Source organism: Solanum dulcamara, chromosome 9 (assembly GCF_947179165.1).
Source record: "Solanum dulcamara chromosome 9, daSolDulc1.2, whole genome shotgun sequence".
NCBI classification, from domain to species: Eukaryota; Viridiplantae; Streptophyta; class Magnoliopsida; order Solanales; family Solanaceae; genus Solanum; species Solanum dulcamara.
The window spans coordinates 2,872,732-2,895,612 of NC_077245.1; the positions used below are offsets into that span (position 1 = coordinate 2,872,732).

Below are 22,881 nucleotides of genomic sequence, written 5' to 3' on the forward strand. Positions count from 1 at the left end.
AAATTTTAGATATTTGTGTGGATATATAAATAATTTTTAAAGTTAAAATTATTTTAATTATGAAAATGTGGTATTTTGAACCGAGGGTTATACTTTTGACTTTATCCAAGGTTGGACCAAAGTAGAAATTCCGGGTCAATTTCCCTTAAAGAAGGCCCAGATCGAAATAGTAGCCGGGCCGGGTTGCGTATCCACGTCTCACACTTCACCCTTGCAACTTTTGCATATATTCCATCTCTACCCTTCCTTGTAGTTCTATCAGCTGCATAAACCTCAATACAACGAAGAGCATCATCAACTACTCTCATTTCATCTCTGTATAATCACAAAGCACGATCATCACCTGGAAACTGGAATTCGCTAGCGGAATTTATCTCCAGCTTCACAACGATAGTGATGGAGAACTCTGGTTAGTTTATCACCGTCCACAAAATAATCTTAAGATCTCTCGAATTTCAAGCCATTTCCGATTCAATTTCGTGCGATTTACTCCATTTGATGAAGTTGAAATTTGTTTCTAGTTCCTAGTTGATTATATACGTTTTTTTTACTTTTGGCTTTTGGAAATGTTTTTTTGAGTATTGTGTTAATCATGTTAAAATGGTAGGAGCTTTAGATGTTGAACTAAGGAAGTTTAGGATTTTGTGAGAACTTTGTAGTTTCGCATTGTTTTGGAGATTTTACCTGTTGGTATAAGCAGCGGGCGAGCATTTTGGTTTAGGATGTATGTGTATGTGTGTGTGTGTACTGGATCCGCCTCTAGTACGATTCCACTGTTACCACCTAAAATGATGGTAATCAGGGTAGCATCTACTGAGCAAACAGCTCTACTATCAGTTGTTGTTTGGAATTAGCTAATAGCATATAGTATGTAGTGATCCTAGTTTTATACCTGTTTCCTATCTATTTTTCGACAAGTTAGAAATCACATTTTACATCTCAGTACTGATGACATTGAGCCTAAACTTTTGGACAAAATTTTATATATAGCAAACCGCGCAATACATGTATCAGGAAATAACAATCACAGGTAAGATATAATTTCCAGGGACTTGTACACTGGATTGTTGACATGGGAATGCTCTGAGGCTGTGAATAGGGGCCAAATGAGGTTGAGAGATTGATTTCATGGAAAAATATTGCATGTTCTGTCTATTAAACGCCATAAAAAGAAAAAAAAGATTTTACATGATAGTGGAAACTGGAAACTAACATTTACGGGGGCATAGGAAAGCTATTACCTTATAGCAGGCTTTGTTATGGCCATGTCTATATCAGTGATTTGGTTTTAAAATAACATTGTCCCTCTCATAATACCAAAGAGCAGCTTACGATAATGCTTGCCATAACTCTACTGTGGGAGTATGATCGATGGAGTTACATGCATGGCTATGGAGGTTTCCGATAGAATATTCTTTCAAGAAGGCATACGATGACCCATGTGATACAACATAACACTTGTACATGATAATTTGCTATAATATGCTAAGTGCTTCTTAATTTCCAGGTTGTGTTGATTTTTGCTGGAAAAAAGAATCCTTGGTTACTGTCCAATTTACCGTCCTGGTTTCATAAGTGGGTGGATATTGAGTCAGAAAGGGGTTTAAAACTGCAAGTCAACTTTTCAATTGAATGTGACCTATAATTATGGACTGATTACTTCTGTGATGCAGTAATTGAATTCTATTCCTGTCCTACACCGGTGTTCCATTTTGCTGTGTCTGTTGCATCTAGATCATATAGCTCTTTTGCCAACAGTTACGTATCAGTACTAACTCCGTGTTTGCTATGCAAATTGGTGGGAAGGGACTTTTCATGCAGTAAGTAATAGAGAGAAATATATTCAGTGGAAGTTTTTCAACATTCCCAAGCTCTCAACTCTTCTCATGGAGACTTTTCTGTGAAAAAATTGTCTTGTCTGTTATTGATATGTTTGCAAAATGGTTATTAAATCTGACTTGACCATTTGAGTTACTGGCAAGTAAAACTGGAGTAGCCTTGATGCATGGACCCCTTTTTACTGTATCTCTAATCTAGTGAACCTTACATTTCCACAGAACCTAGATGGGCCCCTTTCTTGACTAATGGCATCATGCATACAGAACATAGTATTGAGTTTTCAAGTTGATGTTTTAATTGAAGCATGTATGACATCAACGGCTTTTCTTTGTTTTACATTTTTTTTCATTTACATAAGCAATTTTCACTTCTTTTTTTGGTGTGGGTGGGTGGGGTTACGTTTCCAAGTGCAATTTTTTTACATAGTTATGGAGTAATGGTTCTGATTACATTTTCTTTTGTTTGAACTTGGATATTTCTGCAGGGGACCACCAGGAGACGGTTGTTCCACCAGTTGAAGGTGTTGCTGGTGGTGGGACAGCTTATGGATGGAGTGATACTGGAGTTAATGATCCCAAACCATTAAGGGGTGCAATTGATCCTATGAAAGTTTCATCTTTGGAGTTATTGAATGTGTGGTGCATGCCAAACAGTGCTAATGTCGGACCGCAAGATATGCCTCGTGAATTAGAACCTGTACGTGTATAATGTATCTGGCACTGCATAAGCTGCTGCTGATATATCTGTGATACTTACATTTTGTGACCATTTAAAGACATTAAACATTCCCTTTGATTGAGAAACAATGAGTCCTCATCATGGATGTTGGCACTGTCAAAAATGTTTATTATAATTATCTTTTGGGAAGGGGAGCCTTGGTGCAACAATACGGGTTGTTTCCGTGTACCCATAAGGTCATGGCTTGACGCCATGGATACAATCTTTTGCAGGAATGTAAAATAAGGTTGCGTACAATAAACCCATTGTGATCTGGTCCTTCTCTAGACCCGCACATAGTGGGAGCTTAGTGCACCGGGCTGACCTTTTAATTGTCTTTTGTCCTTTCAGCTCATTATTAGTGGATGTTATAGTTGAAGCTAAATGTTTTCCTACATTTCATACTGATTATTCCACTTTTGTTCTTTGTTCGTTACTCACTCTTAACACTTCCCTAGGATGAATTGCTCTTATATTTAAGGGAAAGTAGGGATTTTCTTTTTGTTTTCTCTCTCTCTCTTGTGGGGGTAATAGGAAAACCACTAAAGTTTCTTATATGCTTATGCATTTGTTGCTTAAAGTATTAAACTTCATTATCAAAAGGCGAGAAGTTTGAAATTCTGTTGTCGTTCTGGTTGCAAGAGTTTCTTGGTATGTGACTCGTAGTTTATTTGGTAGATATCACTATTAGCAGCAAGAAATGAAAGAGAAAGCATTCAGATTGCTATACGCCCAAAAGTTTCTTGGGGTGGATATGGGATTGCTGGAACTGTGCAGGTCCAGTGTACTGATCTCTGCTCACCCTGTGGTGCTAGGTTTGTCACTAACTATGTTCTTAGCTTCCTTCGCACCTATCTAGGATATGATGGAAGTTATTGATTCTTTTTTTTTGGTGAAGCTACTGATGATATCGGTTGGTTGCAGATTGGTAGTTGGTCAGTCGCTGACACTGCGCAGGGTAGTACCCGTTTTGGGAGTTCCTGATGCACTTGTTCCACTCGATATGCCTGTCTGCCAACTGAACCTCTTTCCTGGGTATAGACATGATACTCCCATTCATATCATTTATGTTGATTAGAGTCAAGTCTGAAGTCATGACTTATTATGACATGATTTGCAGAGAAACTACAGCAATTTGGGTATCAATAGACGTCCCGAGTGAACAGACACCAGGGCAATATGAGGGAGAAATCATCATTTCTGCCTCCAAAGCTGAAGCAGAGTGATTGTCTATCCCCTCTACTTCAGTTAAATATTTGTATATCAGTAATGGAATATCCGACTCCCAACAATATTGTCCTGATGATTTTTTTTCTTGGGGATAATGAGGACTGTTTCATGTTAGTTCATTAAATATTTGTCAACCTTTTCTGTTTGAAACAGACATATGAGCCAATCCCTGAGCAAAGTGGAGAAGCATCAATTATACAGAGAACTGAGAGACTGTCTTGATGCTGTGGAGCCCTTAGAGGGAAAACCATTGGACGAAGTGGTTGGTCTCTTTGAAATTACATGCCAAATATGAGTTTTTAATTTCCTCAAGTTGGATTTGCAAAGCCGCTGCTCATAACGAGCTTTTGTTGTTTTAGGTAGAAAGGGTCAAATCTGCAACTTCATCTTTAAGAAGAGTTCTTCTATCCCCATCATTTTCTGATTTCTTTTCAGATAATGGGCCCATAGATATGATGGAAGAAGATGCTATTTCTAGCCTTTCAATCCGTTTGAAAATAAGTTTGACAGTCTGGGACTTTGTTCTTCCAGCTACTCCTTCTGTCCCTGCTGTGATTGGTGTATCCTTTTTGTACACTGGGTTAGAAATTATATCAAGCCACTTAACTGGTCACAGATTGCTATCAATTGAATACACGTGATTGTGATTTTCGATTTGTCAGGTTTATTGCCAATTAATTCATGATCTATTGCATCCTGTGAACAGTTGATTTGACTGTTTCCTTTCTCTAATTGACGAGCTTCTTCTTTGGAATGTCCTCCATATCTGTTGACTGATGTATTCTTATGAGTCTATTCACGTGTTGCTTCAATCTTGTTTAGTAGTAGTTTTATTTTTGCTTTTCTCTTTCATTCATTCATGTAACTAGAATATCATCGCAGTTTCCTGGAGAAACCAAATGTTCTGAAATTCTCTCCCTTTTCTCTCTCTTACTTACTGGTGACTTGCTGGTTGTATTCTCTGTGATAAAGCAACTGGATTTTCGAATTAGGATGGAGTTCTTTAATTTAGTCTAGATATCTGATACTGTTATTGAAGATCGATTTGGGGTTGAACACGGAAGCAATGAATGGCTTGAGCTGTTAGATCAGCATTTCAAATGGCTACTTCAGTATCGAATTAGTCCATACTTCTGCAGGTGGGGCAACGGCATGAGAGTTTTGACATACACCTCGCCATGGCCAGGTAGTATATGATGCTTATTGCATAGTATACTTGTACTTGCAAAACTCACTTACTTTTAGATCTACTTGAAGTCTAAGTAGATAAATTTGTAAAGGAGTGCATTCTCAAAAAAATTAAAATTGTAAAGGAACTGAACTGGAGCACATTGCAGCTCCAGTTCTACTCTCCTACTGGCTTTTACCTCAAGTGTATCTACAAGAAACTAAAATTTCTTTCTCAAATGTTGTTATAGCCGACCATCCAAAATCAGATGAGTATTTCTCTGACCCTCGTCTTGCAGCATATGCTGTACCTAATGGTCCGGTAGTCCCCTGGTACGTTGGACAATTCTTTTGCCGAAAGTTCTAGGATGTATGTTGTTTACAGGTTGATCAGTTTTCTTTTGCCTCTTAATTTGGCATTAGCGGCGATACTGCAAAGGACTACTTACGAAGGCAGGTAGAGATACTAAGAACGAAAAACCATTGGAGGAAAGCATACTTCTATCTGTGGGATGAGGTAAGCGAGCAGATTAAATTGCTAGTTTTTTTAGCATATATGACAACCTCGTATTGTTCTAGCGACACTTGCAGTTCAGAGTCACGTTTTCTCCTGTTTGTAACTGGACTTGGTCTTTGCTCTTTTCTTCTGATTTTGTAGATGAGAAACATCATAGGTTTCCTGATATATGTTGTTTGTCGTTACAACAACAACACCAAAAAGGCAACAACTATGCCTCGTAACAAACTTTGGGGTCATACAGATATACACATATACATAATGTGTATATAAATATCCTATTTTCTGCTTTAATGCCGAATCCTTTTGTTCATACAAGAAAGGGGAAACCATACTCTATATGTACAGACTATAGTGCTTAAACTGTCTTTTGCAAAAGGTAAGGCACCCATGGGCCGGAATAAACCTTTTTCTTGCACCCAATGTGACTCGACACTTCCCCAGAGCCCATGAGTAGTGGGAGCTTAGTGCACCAGGCTAACCTTTCTTTCCCTATTCAAACATTAGCACTGTATATTGTTTTATCCCTTCATTTTTACCTCCTTGAATTTAATTATACTTTTCACCCACTTATCCTGCTTCACAAGAGGAGAGAGTTGATGGTAACTACCTGTCTTTATGTTTCTATGTTCTAAATTTGTTTTGCTTGCATTTGTTCAGCCACTTAACAGTGAGCAATATAATGCCATACGCAGCATGGCCAGTGAGATTCATGCCTATGCACCTGATGCTCGTATTCTGACAACTTATTATTGTGGTGAGCATCAGATTTCTCTTCATTACATGTATTTATTACAATGAGATGTTGTGCCTGGTAGCTATATGTCTATTTACATGTCTTTTGGTCGCCCTTTCGAGATCAAAGAAATCTATCTTACTAAATAGAATTGTGCTATATGATAAACTGCTGATTGAAGAAAGCCAAATATGCGTGGACAGATTGAAGATTATTATCTATTTCCATGTCTTTTGTCGCCCTTTGGAGAAAGCCAAATATGCGTGGACAGACTGAATTGTGTGGAGTTGAAACAAAAAGCATATTTTGGCTGCCAAACCACTCTTGATCATATGATAAACTGCTGATTGAAGAGTATTATCTGTTACATTATAGTGATGGAACTCCTCTTCTTGAGGACACTTTTTTAAAATAGTAGCGGAAGAACAGTAGAAGTTCTTCATCTTAGTGATCAGTGAGTCTCGTGGGAGCCTGTGTTTATGGTCAGTTCTTGCAGAAATTTTGTATGTAACACACTTTTTCCAAGAGCATGGCATGATTCTTACTCTTTGTCTGAAATGTTTTTTAAGATGGGTATTGCTTTGGCTGATATAATTCAGGATGCCAATGCTTTCTTGGAATATGTTCAACTGTTGTGCTAATGTAACTGGTGTGTGCTATTTGTTGAGACAAGTTTTAAGGAGAAAATATTAGATGTATCCCAGTTATGCATAGTTTTACAATTCTATTAGGCACATTTATCCTCTACACTTTTATTTGGAACGCTTAATTGATAAAATGCCCTTGATGATTTGGAAACTGTGAGGGTTACCATGCCTTGAAGTAATTGACAGCAACTTTCTGGCAATTCTGACTGCTTTATCTGAAATTCTAAGGTAATAGTTTGAGTAATGTCGCACAGAAGCATCAAATGAAGCTTCAGTTGAGACAATCTCACATGATTTTTGATCTTTGTGATTGACAAACTAGATATTTATTTGGCTCTCTTTGGCCTAGATCTGTCTGATTGGAATATTCTTTGGTAATTGTTATTCGCATGGGGAAGACTATCTACAAATGGATACTGTTCTTATTTTACAGGACCAAGTGATGCACCTCTTGCTTCAAATAACTTTGAGGCTTTTCTGAAAGTTCCGGAGTTCCTACGTCCTCATACTCAGATATATTGCACAAGGTAGTGATTTAGTATTTTAAGAAATCCTTTGTTTTATTTCCAACATACAACTATGAGAATGACTGAGGAACTATTACATTAAAAAATGAATGTTGTGATTAGTTTTTACCTACCTTATAAAAAAATGAATGTTGTAATTAGTAAAAAGAAAAATGAAAAGTTTATTTTGTTAGTATTGTAGCTCAGATGGATGGAATACAGACACTGCCTTTTGTGAGAACTCGCGGAATAACATTGGATACTTATTCAGTTTGGATGAGATAATCTGGAAGTCACACTATCTGAGCTAAGTTCAGTGATTTGAAATAGTTGAATTTGCGATCATTGGATTTGGTATAGTGAAAGCATCACTTCCTCAGGGATTAGCTTAATTGGAAAAGATTGAGGGACTTGTGTCTTAGGTAACAAGTTCGAGCCCTGGACCAAGTGAACTAAGTTTGGTATAGAAGTGGAGAAGGGTAGGGAAATCTGCCCCATTATCCCTGAGTTTTGGTTGACAAGTTCATGTATAGTGAAAGCATCATAGTTTATTACTGCATCTCTTAAATTTTAGAGACCTGCTGATGTATTTCTTTCCATTTATTATATCCATTAGTCCCAAGCAAGCACTACATATGGTATGAGTCATATATAAACCTCATTGTAATGAGCAACTGTTCAACAGAAAAATAAAAGTTGAAATAGATGAACAATCAATCTATTCGAATGACTTCTTTGTTGGATGCCAAATGATTAGATATTCTTGGAACCTGAAAAAGTTGAACAACTAAGGGTGTGTTTGGTATGAAAATGCAATCTCATAAAATTTACACATAATATTAAAAAGCTTCACCGTATTACTTACTTGGTTTGAGGTGACAACGAGCAAACAAAATGAAATTAGAACAGGCAAGCCGAAGGTAAACTGTTACATACATGATAAGTTTGTTTCATCCAATGGTCGGCATATTCCTGATGTCCATTTACATAAGATGCTCAATGAGCAGAATTTAACATAAATTCATTATTAGTGCTAACTGATAATTGAAGGGCAACAAAGAGTTTGCATCGTAGGAACTACAAAGCCATAAGATACTATGAGTTCTTTGTAGTAATTATTCTTTTTAGCAATTATTTAGCATTTAATAGGATTTCATCAAATCACGTGCCCATTACTATTGTTTAAAACTTGAAATTACCTGTAACTCATCCGAAAATGTGTTAAAGTTTTGCACGTTGGAACAATAACAACATACCCATTGGAATCCCACAAGTGGGGTGTGGGGAGGGTAGTGCGTACGAAACCTTACCCCCTACCTTGTGAATTTATAGAGACTATTTCGGAAATACCCTTAGCTCAAGTAATGCATATCAAAAACAAGTATGGAAAGGATATGCAGCAGTGGAGAGGCCATGCTGAAAATATATGGGAAGACAAACAGTAACAACAACCATAATACTATAATTGAAGCAAAGGAAACAAGAAATAATAATAAAATCAAAAAACAAGATAGTAGGAGAGTAATAGTACCAATACTTATAATGGAAACTGGGAAACTAGACAATGCTCAACCACTTACTAACCTTCTACCCTAATCCTCGATCTCCATATCCTTTTATCTAGGGTCATGTTCTCGGCAAGTTGCAGATGTATCATGTTTTGCGTAATCACTTCTCCTCAATACTTCTTCAGTCTAACTCTACTTCTCTTCATAGCCACCATAGCCAACCTCTCGCACCTTCTCACTGGAACATCTACGCCTCTCCTCTTCACGTGTCCGAATCACTTCAGTATTGCCTCCCACATCGTGTCTACCATGGAGACACTCCATATCCTTGCTCCAAATCTTATAATTCATCCGGAAATGTGTAAAGTTTTGCACATTGGAGACCTTGTAAAATGATAGAAAACGTTCTTTCCATGTAACAATTTATTATTTATTATAGGTAATTAGCATTTAATATGATTTAAGTAAATAAGACCTAAGTTGCTCGGACTTGGGTGTGGGTGCTGATACGGGGGTGGATCTAGAGGTCAGATCCTTCATGATATAAATTTTAAGTTTCGGGGGTATGGATCCACATGCGAATATGAGTGGGGAATCGGCTAAAAATAATTCAAATAGCTAAAAATAGAGTTATGTCTAAATTTTTAGACACTCTGGAAAACTTACAACATATTCCAAGGAAAAAATATTGATCAAAAGGAGAATCCCGGAAGGAGATATAAGGAAAAGGACTAACATAGAAATTTCTATATACAAGGTATTCCATTTTCTTCAATTTCACCCTAGCTTTTGTTTTGATTACAAAAATCATTGCAACTACCTGAATTTCTCCGTCGATTTTGGTCAAAGTACTCAAAATTGGTTCACCATATCCAGTATGGATCTCACACCCACACCCACGTTGTGTCGACACGGTTGCGGCACTGAAAGTGAAGAGTCCGAGCAACTTAGAATAAGATACCCTCTTTTAATATTCATTCATTTTTATACTAATTAAACCAAGAAGTTGTGGGTTTTTTGTTTATGTAAACGTGTAGTTTTTCTTTTTTTGGATGAGGAGTAATTTAGTCGATCAACTTTTGAAGGGTATATCCATAAACCAACTTTAAACTATGGGGCTTCCCACTTTTAGAATATTATATAGATTTTTGTTTTGGACAAAAATCTTGATTTCCTTTTCTGTAGCTAGTTCTTTTTCTCTCATGCTCTTTAGTTGTTCTATTTTACTTTATAGATGTTTATATGAATTCTAAACCAGTTGATGTTAAATGAGATTACTTTTAAACAATGCAACAGAGTACTCATACTTCATGAGAATCATTGAGTGGGATATTAAGCCAGCTTTACATGTTTATCCTGATTCACATTGGGAGGTTGGAGGCAAGCCTCAAAAGAATCCGATTTACGAGCTATTATATACTACTTCCTTTATCTATAAAGAATGAAGAAGTTTGGACTATGAGAGTCAAACCATCTAATTTGATGAGAATTCAGATGTCGATTTAATTGTTTTTAAATGACATTTACATATTTAAGAATTACATAAAAGTATCATGAATCAACTTTCTATATTAAAAGTATTTACAATTGTTTGAATAAATCCCCAATAGACTAGTTATGCTACTTCTCTTTCCTTTTCTGTTTTGTGATTACCACTTGTTGAATCTTGAGAGCTGGTCTGAATTCTCTTCCTTATTGATAAGTTACTACAGAAATCTTCGTAGTTTGAGAAGATACACTTACTAGGCTTTTTAACTTATTTCCTTTTCTATTCAGTGAATGGGTTATTGGTAACAGAGAGGACCTGGCGAAGGATATTATCGCAGAGATACAAACAGAAAATGGTGAGGTAATAAAAAAATATAAACATTGTTTTTCGATGAATTATCGTTTGTGAACAGTGGATTCTCTTAAATCATTGTTAGACTCATTAAATGAGGAAAGGAAAAAGTTGCAGAGAAGTGTCATACAGATTAATTTACTTTTTGATCCACGGTTCCTTGTTGATATCACATTCTTGTTTTTTTTTATTCCTTTCTTTTTTTCCTGTAATGCAATAAGGTAGTTATTGCCTGTAGACACTTTTTTTTTTATTACTGTGGCGTCACTTAGTGTTTTTTGTCTCCGCTGAGTTTGGAACCTGAGACCTGAGGGTTCTCAACCACTTCATTGACTACTAGGCCACATCCTTGGGTGCTTATTGCCCGGAGAAACTGCTGACAATTAACTCTATTTTGAGGACTAGAGCTTAGCATCAGATATTCTAGGACCTCAATGGTTTTAACACATGATTCCATATGCTAAATATGTGATTCTATTTGAGTTACAAGATCAGATTGCACCCATTCATCATGGATTCCTTCACTAGTGGAGAAGAGCACTCTATCTTAGGTCTCACGTCGTTTTTGGATAAAGATCTATTTCTGTTTAAAGAATGTATGCTTGATCTTTTTAGTGAAAAAAATGTATGCTCGGACGGGAAGAAGGAAAAAAAGAAGTTAAGGAAACTATGCAATTTGTGGTCCCTGTCAAGTTCTACTGATCTGTCCGTATAGATGTAGTTGATAATTGCTAGTTTATATGACATATTGATTCAATAAGCACATTAGAGTGACGTGAGATAGTTTTAGCATTTTACTTTTTCTCTTCCAATGAAAATCGGCATCATATTTTGAGAAGCTATTCTGAAGCTTTATAGCTAATGAGTGTTCCTTAAGTTTAGTACTTTGTTAATGTGATTGAGAGTCTCTCAGCCTAGAGCCATTATGTGCTCTGAAAAGTTGGCACTATTTGAACGTGTCCATAATTTTTGAGCCTCCTACAGGAATGTGGATCTTCAGGTTTAGTTTTACAAAATGCAGGAATGAGATTACTTCAATTCAAGAACTCCTCTATGTTGCTCCTTGGACTAATCTTAAAAACATTATGGCTATTTAAATTCCTTTATAGCTTTTTTCTTATTTCTGTACATAAACTATGAATGAATTTAATTTCTTAAGAGCTATTCTTTTTGTATACATCACTTGTTGGCACGGTTCTTGTTATGTTCTTTGCAGGAGTGGTGGACATATGTATGCTTGGGACCAGGTGATCCTCATCCCAACTGGCACTTAGGGATGAGGGGCACTCAACATCGTGCTGTGATGTGGCGTGTGTGGAAGGAAGGTGGAACAGGTTTCTTATATTGGGGTGCCAACTGCTATGAGAAGGCAACAGTTCCTAGTGCTGAGGTTAGTGCATCCCTCTACGTGACACGAAACTGAGAGATAAATTATGTCGTACAGGTTGATGGTGGTGAAATATTGAATATTTTTCTCTTCATGCCTGACACAAGTATTATTTGTCTGCAGATTAAGTTCAGGCGTGGCCTTCCTCCAGGTGATGGAGTCTTATTCTACCCTGGTCAGGTGTTCTCATCATCTCAGCAACCTGTTGCTTCACTGAGACTAGAGAGGCTCTTGAGTGGCTTGCAGGTACTCTTTATATTGACTTATTTCCTCTTTTGGTAGTATTTTTGCACTTCTGCAATTTGTGATTTCTTGCGAACCATGTAGAGAGGCATCAACCTTGCAGTCCTCGATCTTTTAGGAATGGAAGGTGCAATGTTGTCTGTTTTACACAGAACAAAAAACTTGATGCACGTCTGCGAAAACAAAAAAACATGTTTGAGCGAGATCCTTTTGATGTCTTAACCGCAAGATCCTTGGTTTCAATTTAATTTGTTGTCTCTTATCACTTTCTGTTTTCAGAAATTTGAAAACCTCTATTTCCTTCACTCGTTCTGTTTATATGAATCGTTTACCGATATTTGTTCTGTTTGGATTACACTTCTTCAGTTATAATGCTTTTCTTTTTTTCTTTAAATGAGATACGTCCTTGTAAATAGAACTTCCACTTCTTAGTGTTCTCTCCCGAATAAAGTAATAATTAGAAGAAAGAAAGATGTCTAATCTATCTATATATCATTTTCTTCTTTGTACTCTCTTATTGTGTGATCACTTTCTCTTCTCTTTTCTGTATTCACTCCTCTTTTTTCATGACCGATTTTCTTAGGATATTGAGTACCTCAAGCTGTATGCTTCAAGATATGGTAGGGATGAAAGCCTCAATCTTTTGGAGAAGACAGGAATGTATCTAGGGCCTGAGCGCTACACTTCGGAACACACACCAATAGATGTAATGAGGGGTGAGGTTTACAGGACATGCCGATCCTAGATTTGAAGCTTGAGTTTGATGACACACCCATCTGTATTAGTGTTCAGCATCTCAAGCATATCGGTTTGTATGATGTATATTGATATATTTGAGAAACACTACAAGGTATACATCTCAATCATCTTCACTAGGCCAAAACAGAGTATGTTTTAGTCCGTTTACTTAGATCTGTACATATTATCATGTTCAAGTAATAGTAGTAAATGCATGGTATCGCTGTAACGTGGTTTTGTATTTTGAAGATGGATTATGGCTGACTCATTTCAGTATAACTGAAAAATATCGTATCATAGGTTAGATTAAAATTTGAACCTATCTTTATTACTTTTAGGGACTCCATGACAAAAATTTCACTGGGTATCCTATTTAGACACTACTACTTAGCTTGTACCCCCATTTATGGTTTTTTTTTTTCATGTCTACCCCCTTCGTAACAACTTTAGATATGTAGTGTCCAAAGTTATTTTGGAGTTACAAAATGCTTGAAGTTTCGTATGGCTGAACTTCAGTTATATGTGTATGAACTTTAGCCATATGATTTGTCAAGTCTAACAAGAGATACCATATACGGCTATCATACTATTTTGTTATAGTTATTATTATGTTACTATCTGCTATTTTTTGACGGCTTTGGACTTTTTTTTCTTTGAGTCGAAGGTCTATCGAAAATAGTTTCTCTACCTTTGAGGTAAGGGTAAGGTCTGCAGACTTTCACACTCTACTCTCCTTAGATCATACTTTGTAGGATTACATTGAATATGTTATTATTGTAGTTATAACTTCATAAACTACATGTTTGATGTTATTTCGAAGTGGATAGATTTGTATACTTTCATGTAGTGCCGGTATGACTTAAACGGTGATTCCAAAATTGTGCACTTCGGCCCCCCGTGACCAAGGATGATGTTATAATATTTCTACATCTGTTCCTGACCGTGGGGTGGAAAAGAGGGAATTTTATGTACAAAACAAATGAGTAGAGGCATTGACCAGTGCGACGGATGTGACCCCACGAACAATAAGCAATAGGATAGATTATATACCTATCTCAATCATAATAGCAGGATTGGCTTTAGCACTTGCTTTTATATGATAAAGTTTTTGAAAGAAAGGTGGTGGGGAGAAATTATTGCTATCAAGATTCATTCAAGCTAGACTTTTTGTAGCAAAACCTAGTGATACTGGAATCACAAAAGCAAAGTAAAAAATAAAAATAAAGAGGAAAAGGCAATCAAAAGTTTATCAAAATGGAGATGATTGGCTAGGTAGCCTCTCAGTGATTGTCCATCTTTTGACATTGTGCTCTTTTTGTTCCCGTTTACAGCTGTAATGTGTGTGTGCTAGCTACGTTTGTCCATAGAGCTGCTCGATTTTTCATTTCGAAAATCAAATTTATCCATATATAGAAGCTCAATCTTTGCTCTATTGTTTATTGCAAGACACTTACTAATTAAATATCAAATCACATTAGTTAATTAAGTGATATTTTGAGGTAAAAGTATACATATATGAATAAAGTGGTCAATGAAATGGGGGAGAACCATGAATTTGAAGTTCAAATTTCAACGGAAGCAAAAACACTACGTAGCAATTTTCATAGATTTTTATACTTCAATTTTGTTTTGCATCGGAAAGTACTTGATTTAGATGAATCTGGAACTTGTAATTTGCCTATGTCTAAACATGATGGACAGAGTTATTTAGTATATATGTTGGTGAGAGGTAACTGGTGTGAGATAATTTGCCTAGGTCTAAACATGATGGACAGAGTTATTTAGTATGAGAGGTAACTGACACATCTTGAAACTAACTATTAAAGTGCATACAAGCTAGTTCGGACCAAAGTTGTTCCATTATTGTGAACAGGATTTTCTTTAGTAACCATTAGTCCATTACACCAAATTTTTATTCTTCTGGAGTGATGTCTTATCTCTGAACACTTTGTGACAATAATCGTCAGTAAAATCTAATAATTGTATCTCAACAGTGTAAGTACTGTTAGGAAATCGAAGAACAGAAAAATGGATTTTTCATTAATTGCACTAATACCACATCTGTAGCAGCAACTGCGAAGGTTTACTACTTTCGATTCCACTCATTATAACGGTAATGCGATATTTAATATTCATTTTGTTTAAGATCATAAAATTCGTAAGTCTTTTTATTTTTTTAATTCCATCTCGAGTCAAAAAGTAGATAAATAGATGAACCGAAGGGAATATCATTTATTATAGAGGTGATGTGAGCAGATTGAATCAAATTTGATTGGGCTAACACATGTGATGTAATAAGTGTAGTCTGATTTAACCGTTCAAAATAGGTTAGTTCAACATGTGTCAAATAACGAATCATACTCCAACTTGCTCTACATGACTCAACCAACGAACCTCTCATCCTTTTTATATTTTCTTTTTGAAAATAAGTTAAAGCTAATGTAATTTTCTGGATTACTAGCTTAAGTTCTTCCAAACTTACTTCATATTTAGTCTCCAAATTTGATTTGTATGTTTAGGTTGCATTTTGACATGTTGAGTTATACTATATTGACCCAACAGTACATAATAAGTGCACGATCTACTTAACATATTCTATTCTTTACTTTTTCGTATAATAGCTTGATATGCTATTTAAATTAAGTCACCAAACGGATCATAATCCTATCTATGAGCTTAGATGAATTGTATAAGTTAGAAAAAGGATTAATTTTACCACTTTTACTATAGTAAAATAAATATTCAAGGAATTATTAAAAAAACATTTGGATTTAGTGGCAATGAGGGAATGTTTTTTTGGGTGATCAAAATGTTGGTGGCAGGACAATGTGAAAATGAGTACTATTTTCAGTTTTAACCCTTAAAAAAGGTACTTTCCTTTAGTAGTGGTACTATCTACTCCATCAATTTCACATAATTATGAGTTGACGCTTAACCATTGTTTATCATTAGAGAGAGAAAAAGAATATGTTTTGTGTTACCAAACAATTGTTATATTTACGGATTTAGAATTTAAAATTTATAAATATTTATAATAATTTTAAATAAATAACAATAATAATAATAATTGGATTTGCAATCAAAATTTTCTATTTGTAGAATAGTAAATTTTTTAATTATATACTCACTTATTTTTTATTTAATTGTCTAATTTTAATTTGATATAAAATTTAACAAAATATATTTTAATTTATCATCTTAAATTAATTATATGTGGAATATATCAAAAGGTTATTTAATCTTATGATTATTATAAACATGTCATGTGAAAAGTTAAAATTAAAGATTTGTCAAAAGAAAAGAGATATTCTTTTTTCAACAAACTAAAAAATTAAGACAAAAATTGAAACAAAAAAAATATAGATATAAGCAAAAGCTATTAAATTTTTGTAAACTCATAAATTGTACTCGAGATCCACCAATGAAATTTATTGAAAGGAAATAATCTTTTGTGACCGAAGAAAATGACCATTTATATATTATTCAGTGATAACTTATGTTATATTTTTATCGGTTAAACGTGAAAATCATCATATGATTAGAAGAACATTGCACATCCATTTGGCACACGCAAAAAATGATCATGTGCTTCTTTTATGGTTTTATATATTACATATATATCTCACATAGTATGAAACTCTTTGGGGGGGGGGAGGGGAGGTGGAAAATGGTACTAATATTATTATATTAAATTATTTTATGCGAGTTTATAATAAGGAAACTATGATATCATAGTTATTTAATTAAGCACGTATTGACAAATGAAGAGGAAACGAGTTTAGTTTATTGTGATTGAAAATTTGATAAATAACATAAGAGAATTTATCCCGAACATATATTCATTGAAAAATAGATTTAATTATCAACGATTCGGGCCGGTCAATTCATCAAGAAAAAACAAATTATAATCTCCTCTACTATAATATTGATCTTTCCTAACAAGAACAATTTATAATCCTAACTAGTAATACCAATTTTCTTTAACTAGTTCAATTGATATCAAGAACTGCAGAGAGGGTTAGGACGAAAAATATTTTTTACGAAAAATTTACTAGTTTCTAAAAGTCAATAAAGTAATAATTAAACATATAATACTATTTGCTTAGACCTATTATCCATATTCATAATATAGGACCCCTTGCATATACTCCTCCACATTGATGTGACGGAATGAACTTCTTTATTTTAATTTCTTTTTAGTTCATAAAAATGATTTTTATTTTTATTTCGTTTTAATTGTCTTATTTGATTAGGCACTTCAATTTGAAAAAAAATAATTAAAATTTACCCCTATGACGTTATCCGGATATGTGGATTATTTAGGACTTATTTTTTTAGAAAGTATTTAATAAATAGAATAATAACTCATTTATTCGAGACAATTTTTTTAATTAATTTATTAACTTATTTAATAAATGATCTAATAACTTACTTTAATAGATGGGCAAATATATATTTTTTCTCATGTTTTTTTTTCAATAAATGGACTAATAAATTTAATTGAAAAAAAATATGTCCCAAAAATCACATTTAAGGTGGAACATGAGGATTTAACATCATAGGGATAAATATAATTTTTTTTAGAGTGTGAGAATAAATATGACTTTAAAGTTACAAAAAAAGGACAAATATATTGAGGACGTAAGAATTTGACGTCGTAGAGATAAATATGATCATTTTTAGAGTACAAGAATAAATATGAAGATAAAATTAAATGAAAAGAACAAACAAAAACAAAAACAACATAGCTAGTGAAATCCACAAATGGGGTCTGGGGGTGGGATGTACGCAGATCTTAGCACTACCTCATAGAGATAGAGATGTTGTTTTTGAAAGACCCTCGGCTCAAAAGTCACAGCTCCAAGTAAAAGGGGAAAACAATATATATAGTATAATGGCAAAACAAATGAAAAGCGATGCAAAATTTACAAGACAAGAACAATAACGATAGCAAAGCAATGTGATAATCAAAGACAATAACAACACGACTATAATGGCACGCCTAGACCTACGACCAATCCTAAACCGACACAAGACAAGCCACTATTCCATCTCCACTAGTCTTCTACCATAATTCGCGACCTTCACTCCTTTATATCTAAGGTCATATCCTCGGTGATATAGAGTAACGTCATATCTTGTCTAATTATCTTTTCTCAATATTTTTTTGGTCTACCCCTCCCCCTCCCCATAACCCCCAAATCCAACCGCTCGCACCTCCTAACTTGGCATCTACACCACTCCTCTGCACGTGCCCAAACCATCCCAGTCTAGCTTCTCTCATCTGTCTTCCATAAAGGCCACTCCCACCTTCTCCCGAATAACCTCATTCCTAATCTTATCACTCCTAGTGTGTCCACACATCCATCTCATCATCTCCATCTCCGCAACATGCATCTTCTGAATATGAGAATTTTTTACTAGTCAACACTTCACTCTATATAGCAATGCCGGTCTAACCACCATTCTGTAGAATTTACCTTTAAATTTAGGTGGTACCTTCTTATTACACAAAACTCCAGAGACAAGCCTCCATTTCATTAATGTCGTCCCAATGCGATGCGTGACATCATTGTGGAGTCCCATTACTCTAAATGATGAATTCAAGATATTTAAAATTTTCTGTCTTGAAAATAAGTTGAGTGGCAAACCTCACTTTCATGCCCTCTTTCATCTATCACAACAATAAAAAAAAAAACAAATATGTTCAGAAAACATAACTAAAGACAAATATGAATTATTTATAAATATATGAGGATGAATATAACTCGACTTTTCAGTCCCCAGAATAGGAGGTGGGGGATTAATAAATAATACAAGAGAAGAGACAGTCTATTGGGTACAGTTTTGATCAGCGATGTGTCAACATAATAGGACCCACATTTCTCGTATATTTACTGAAACTGCCACAACATTTACTAAAAATAGGTACACTCAATCGTCCTTGGTCTAACACTATCTCTGCAACCATTATTTCTTCCTTTGACTGTTCATTTGACTTGGCCAGGCCAGTATCAAAATACAATAAAATCTCATTAAATTAATATTAATAAATTAATAATTTTTTTAAAATAATGTTTTTCCTTTATTCTGATTTGGATCAATAAAAAAAATCACTCATTTTAATAAAATAAATATAATCTATTTTAGAAGATTCCTTTATAAATATATGGTACATTAATATTATAAATTAATAATTCTATAAAAGTACAAACATATCTAAAACAATTTAGTGAAATATGATTCTATTATATTTTGTTAAAATTTAAATCTAGTTGAAACTCATTTTTAACTTTTCTTATTGCATTCAATTTTTTTTGATGTTATCTGTTCGAATTGCATCATAAAATTGTGAAAAATTCTAAATGCGATAAGTGATTCCTTACACGTAACTGGTTCTAAAGGTATTATATCATCTTCAACATTATTTTTCTAATAGTATCCACAATTACTTATAAGCTCTGAATCTTTAAATATGTATCATTTTCATCTGGATAATCCAATAAGTTATTGACGTCCATTATATTGCGGTAATCGAGATCATTAATTATAACCTCAAATTCATGAATGATGTTTTCACAAGTGGATTCGTTAAAAACATAACATTTTTTTCTCATGGATTTCAATTTCATCTCCATGTCTTGTATATCAAAATTAACCTTCTTTGAATCTCAAAACACTCTTTAAATTAATAAATATTAATTTATTAATTAAGTAATACTTCTACAAAATAATAATATTTCATAATCCCATTTATATTAATTTAGTGAGATTTTACTGTAATCTTATTTTTTATTATTTTTGTTAGAACAAAGAAAAATCGTATTTATTAAAACTTGAACAATAGAAAACTCTAGTAGTATTATTTTACTTCACCTTTTCATTGAATAAATTATTGCGTAATTTGATTGATTAATTCGTGTATATTATTTTATGAATTTTAGATTTAAATTAACTTTTAAAAATTAGATTAAAAAAAAGGAAGATTGTCTAAGGAACACTATCATCTTCAACGTGGGATTTTATTCATTATCCTTTATAAGTCAGACTTTGTTCGATATTAAATGCGTGAACGATTTATTTGAGGACTTAATATTATGGATCTAATTTTAATATCATAATAAATAATACAGATTTAAAGCTTAATTTAACTTTAAATTATAATTTTTTTAAAAAATTATCCAAAATTATATAAAGACGGTCCAAATAACCCATCCACCTTCGATGCAGATTCATCCATCACGGACCTTTACTAATGTTATAACTTATAGGTATAACTACTATCTTACAAACACAAAAACTAACTTATAGGTATAACTACTATCTTACAAACACAAAAACTAAGTAATTTTGTATCTTTATTTATTAAAAATTGAACAGATAAAAACAGTATTAATATTTTGCCCACCAATGAAATTTAAACATATGATCAAATAATTTTTAACTCAATTTATTGACTACTAAGCTACATTCTTAAATGTCTACGTAAAACCAACTCCAATTATAAAAAATAAAAAAAATCTAAATAAATTGACAATTAACATTTTATTTTCTTGGCCTCCACACTAAAACCGACAACCGAATGTGGATTTGTCCTTAAGTCCACCGTCCTTATCCATTTCACGGTGGCCGTCGCTCTAGTGGCATTCCTGTAATTAATCCTAAAACCATGCCCTACTCAGCCTCTGTCAGCTTGCTTACGTTGGTAAAAGCTCATACTGTAATACATTTCATTTTTTGGATCAACTACTAATTAATTCATGCAAATCCATTCCTACCTATTTTTTTTAATTTTTTTTTAAGTTTCTCACAAATGAGTGTAATCTGTGAAGTCCTGATTAAATTCAAATCACACACTCTATTTTTTGTATCATCGAATGAAAGTTCTAATTCGGCTATTGAGAGGACTCCTATTGTCTTTCTTACCGGAAGGATCGAAACCACATTCGTAGGCCGATAATTTTTCTGGATAGGTCATTGGTATCTTTAAAAAGGATGAAACTAAGGATATTACGTAGCTATCACGCACCAAGGGTGCCAGCTTTCGTAAAATTCTTTGCAGGTCTTATTTGGGATGACACTCTCAATATATTTAAAAATTTGAGACCTTTAATTAAGATTGAAACAATTTCATTCCTACCCAATTAAGATCAGTTTGAACACGATTTCAAATAATAAATTGATTTGAAGGTAGAATTTTACTTGAATATGTAATTGAAAGTTTAAGTTGTATTTTTCTTATTAAACATGAGAATTTAATAATTTGAGAAAAATATATAAAAAATATTTATTTATTATATAATTTTGTCTAATGAATTAGTTATGGTTCATTAATAAAGAACTATAATATTTTAATGCGTTCAATTAATAAATCATTCATTTCTGTTTTATAAATAAATATTTCGATGGCGTGTTATTACAAACTTCTCATAACACATAATTTTTCAAAAAATTATTGATCCAATTAATTAATGATAGTAATAACTAATTATATATTTTTTTTAAAAAAAAAATCACGTGGTATGAACAATCTGCTCATGTCAATCATGAGTTTTTTTTTATTTTATTTTTACAAAATTTAAAATTATGAGCCTTTTCTTTATAAAATATAAATTTATAAGTCAAGTTTTATATTTTAAAAAAATAAAATTACAATTTATACCCTGATTTTTATTTTTTTTAAGATTTTAAGATTTGAAATCACAATTTCATAAATATATACTAATTTAATTCAACACTATGAAATCATGCTCCAAATTCTATGACCAAAACACATACTAAATTTTAGAAATTCTCCCTATATAGACCCGACTTCTTCGTAGGCGTATTTGTGTGGTTGATACTAGGATTGGACATGTTATGTAAGGTATTTGAAACTTTTGTTTGGTATTAGGTTTTCAAAAAATATTATACTATTATTATATAAAAAAATAGTTTGATATGAATTGGTATTTCTATGTTCGATTTTGATATTTTATGGCATGATAAATTAATAATTATAATTTATTTAATTTTGACATACATATATTCATATAATAGAAAAAATTATGACTTTAATATTTTTAAAAAAATATCTTAATTATATCATACTAACACATTACACATATACAAATTTATATTCAAAAGAAAATTCAGTTAACTTTCATTTTTTGATCAATTACACAAAAAATATTTCAACTGAGATATAGTAGTTAAAATTCCAACGTCTAAATATTTTGGTTTAATATTAATGTTAAGTTGTATATTTGCTAGAGCCATAATGATATCTATGAATTATTTATCAACTATTTCTTCCGTTTCATTTTAGTGTTATGTACATTAAAATATATTTATTTTGAAATAATTGTCAATTTAAACAATCAAGAAAGAATTAATTGTTTTTTTTCAACTTTGTACTTATTATTAATTATTCTAGAATTAAGAGACACATATATAAATAAAAATTAAATAATTAATACTAAGAAATATATTAGTCAAACTACACTTCCAATGATTTTTTTCTTAAAAATTATGTTAAATCTTATCATGATAATTAAAATAAGATGGAGAAAGTATGTACTTCGGTGTTTTAAATTTTTATTTATAATTATTAAATATCATACTGAATATCAAACAAAATTTAAAATGTATGTCATATACAAAATTTTACAACAATATCGTACGAATACAATTTCATAAATGAGATTAAAAAAGATGTCTATGTGTGCCGTCTAATCTTTATATTGTAAGAATGAATAAATTATTTTTGATAGATCTCGACTCAAGTAATACATAATAAAATAAAGTATGAAATTTGAAGTCCGATC

General features: G+C 33.0%; 1 protein-coding gene across 1 annotated transcript; it reads left to right on the top strand.

Annotated features, from left to right (window-relative positions):
* The first annotated feature begins 240 nt into the window (after positions 1–240).
* Positions 241–13,387, top strand: LOC129902392 (uncharacterized). Its single transcript, XM_055977616.1, has 16 exons — positions 241–409; positions 2,324–2,535; positions 3,235–3,371; positions 3,481–3,591; positions 3,677–3,778; positions 3,940–4,048; positions 4,146–4,346; positions 4,804–4,972; positions 5,205–5,286; positions 5,377–5,470; positions 6,131–6,227; positions 7,287–7,380; positions 10,644–10,716; positions 11,924–12,097; positions 12,218–12,340; positions 12,921–13,387. Exons 1-16 carry the CDS (start codon positions 397–399, stop codon positions 13,080–13,082), a joined length of 1,953 nt encoding a protein of 650 aa, XP_055833591.1. The 5' UTR covers positions 241–396; the 3' UTR covers positions 13,083–13,387.
* The last annotated feature ends 9,494 nt before the right edge of the window (positions 13,388–22,881 follow it).

Bases quoted from the DNA above. Each gene is read 5' to 3' on its own strand.
- LOC129902392 (XM_055977616.1), top strand. The intron at 5,287-5,376 runs GTACGTTGGACA...ATTTGGCATTAG, and splicing joins AATGGTCCGGTAGTCCCCTG to CGGCGATACTGCAAAGGACT. The intron at 5,471-6,130 runs GTAAGCGAGCAG...GCATTTGTTCAG, and splicing joins ACTTCTATCTGTGGGATGAG to CCACTTAACAGTGAGCAATA.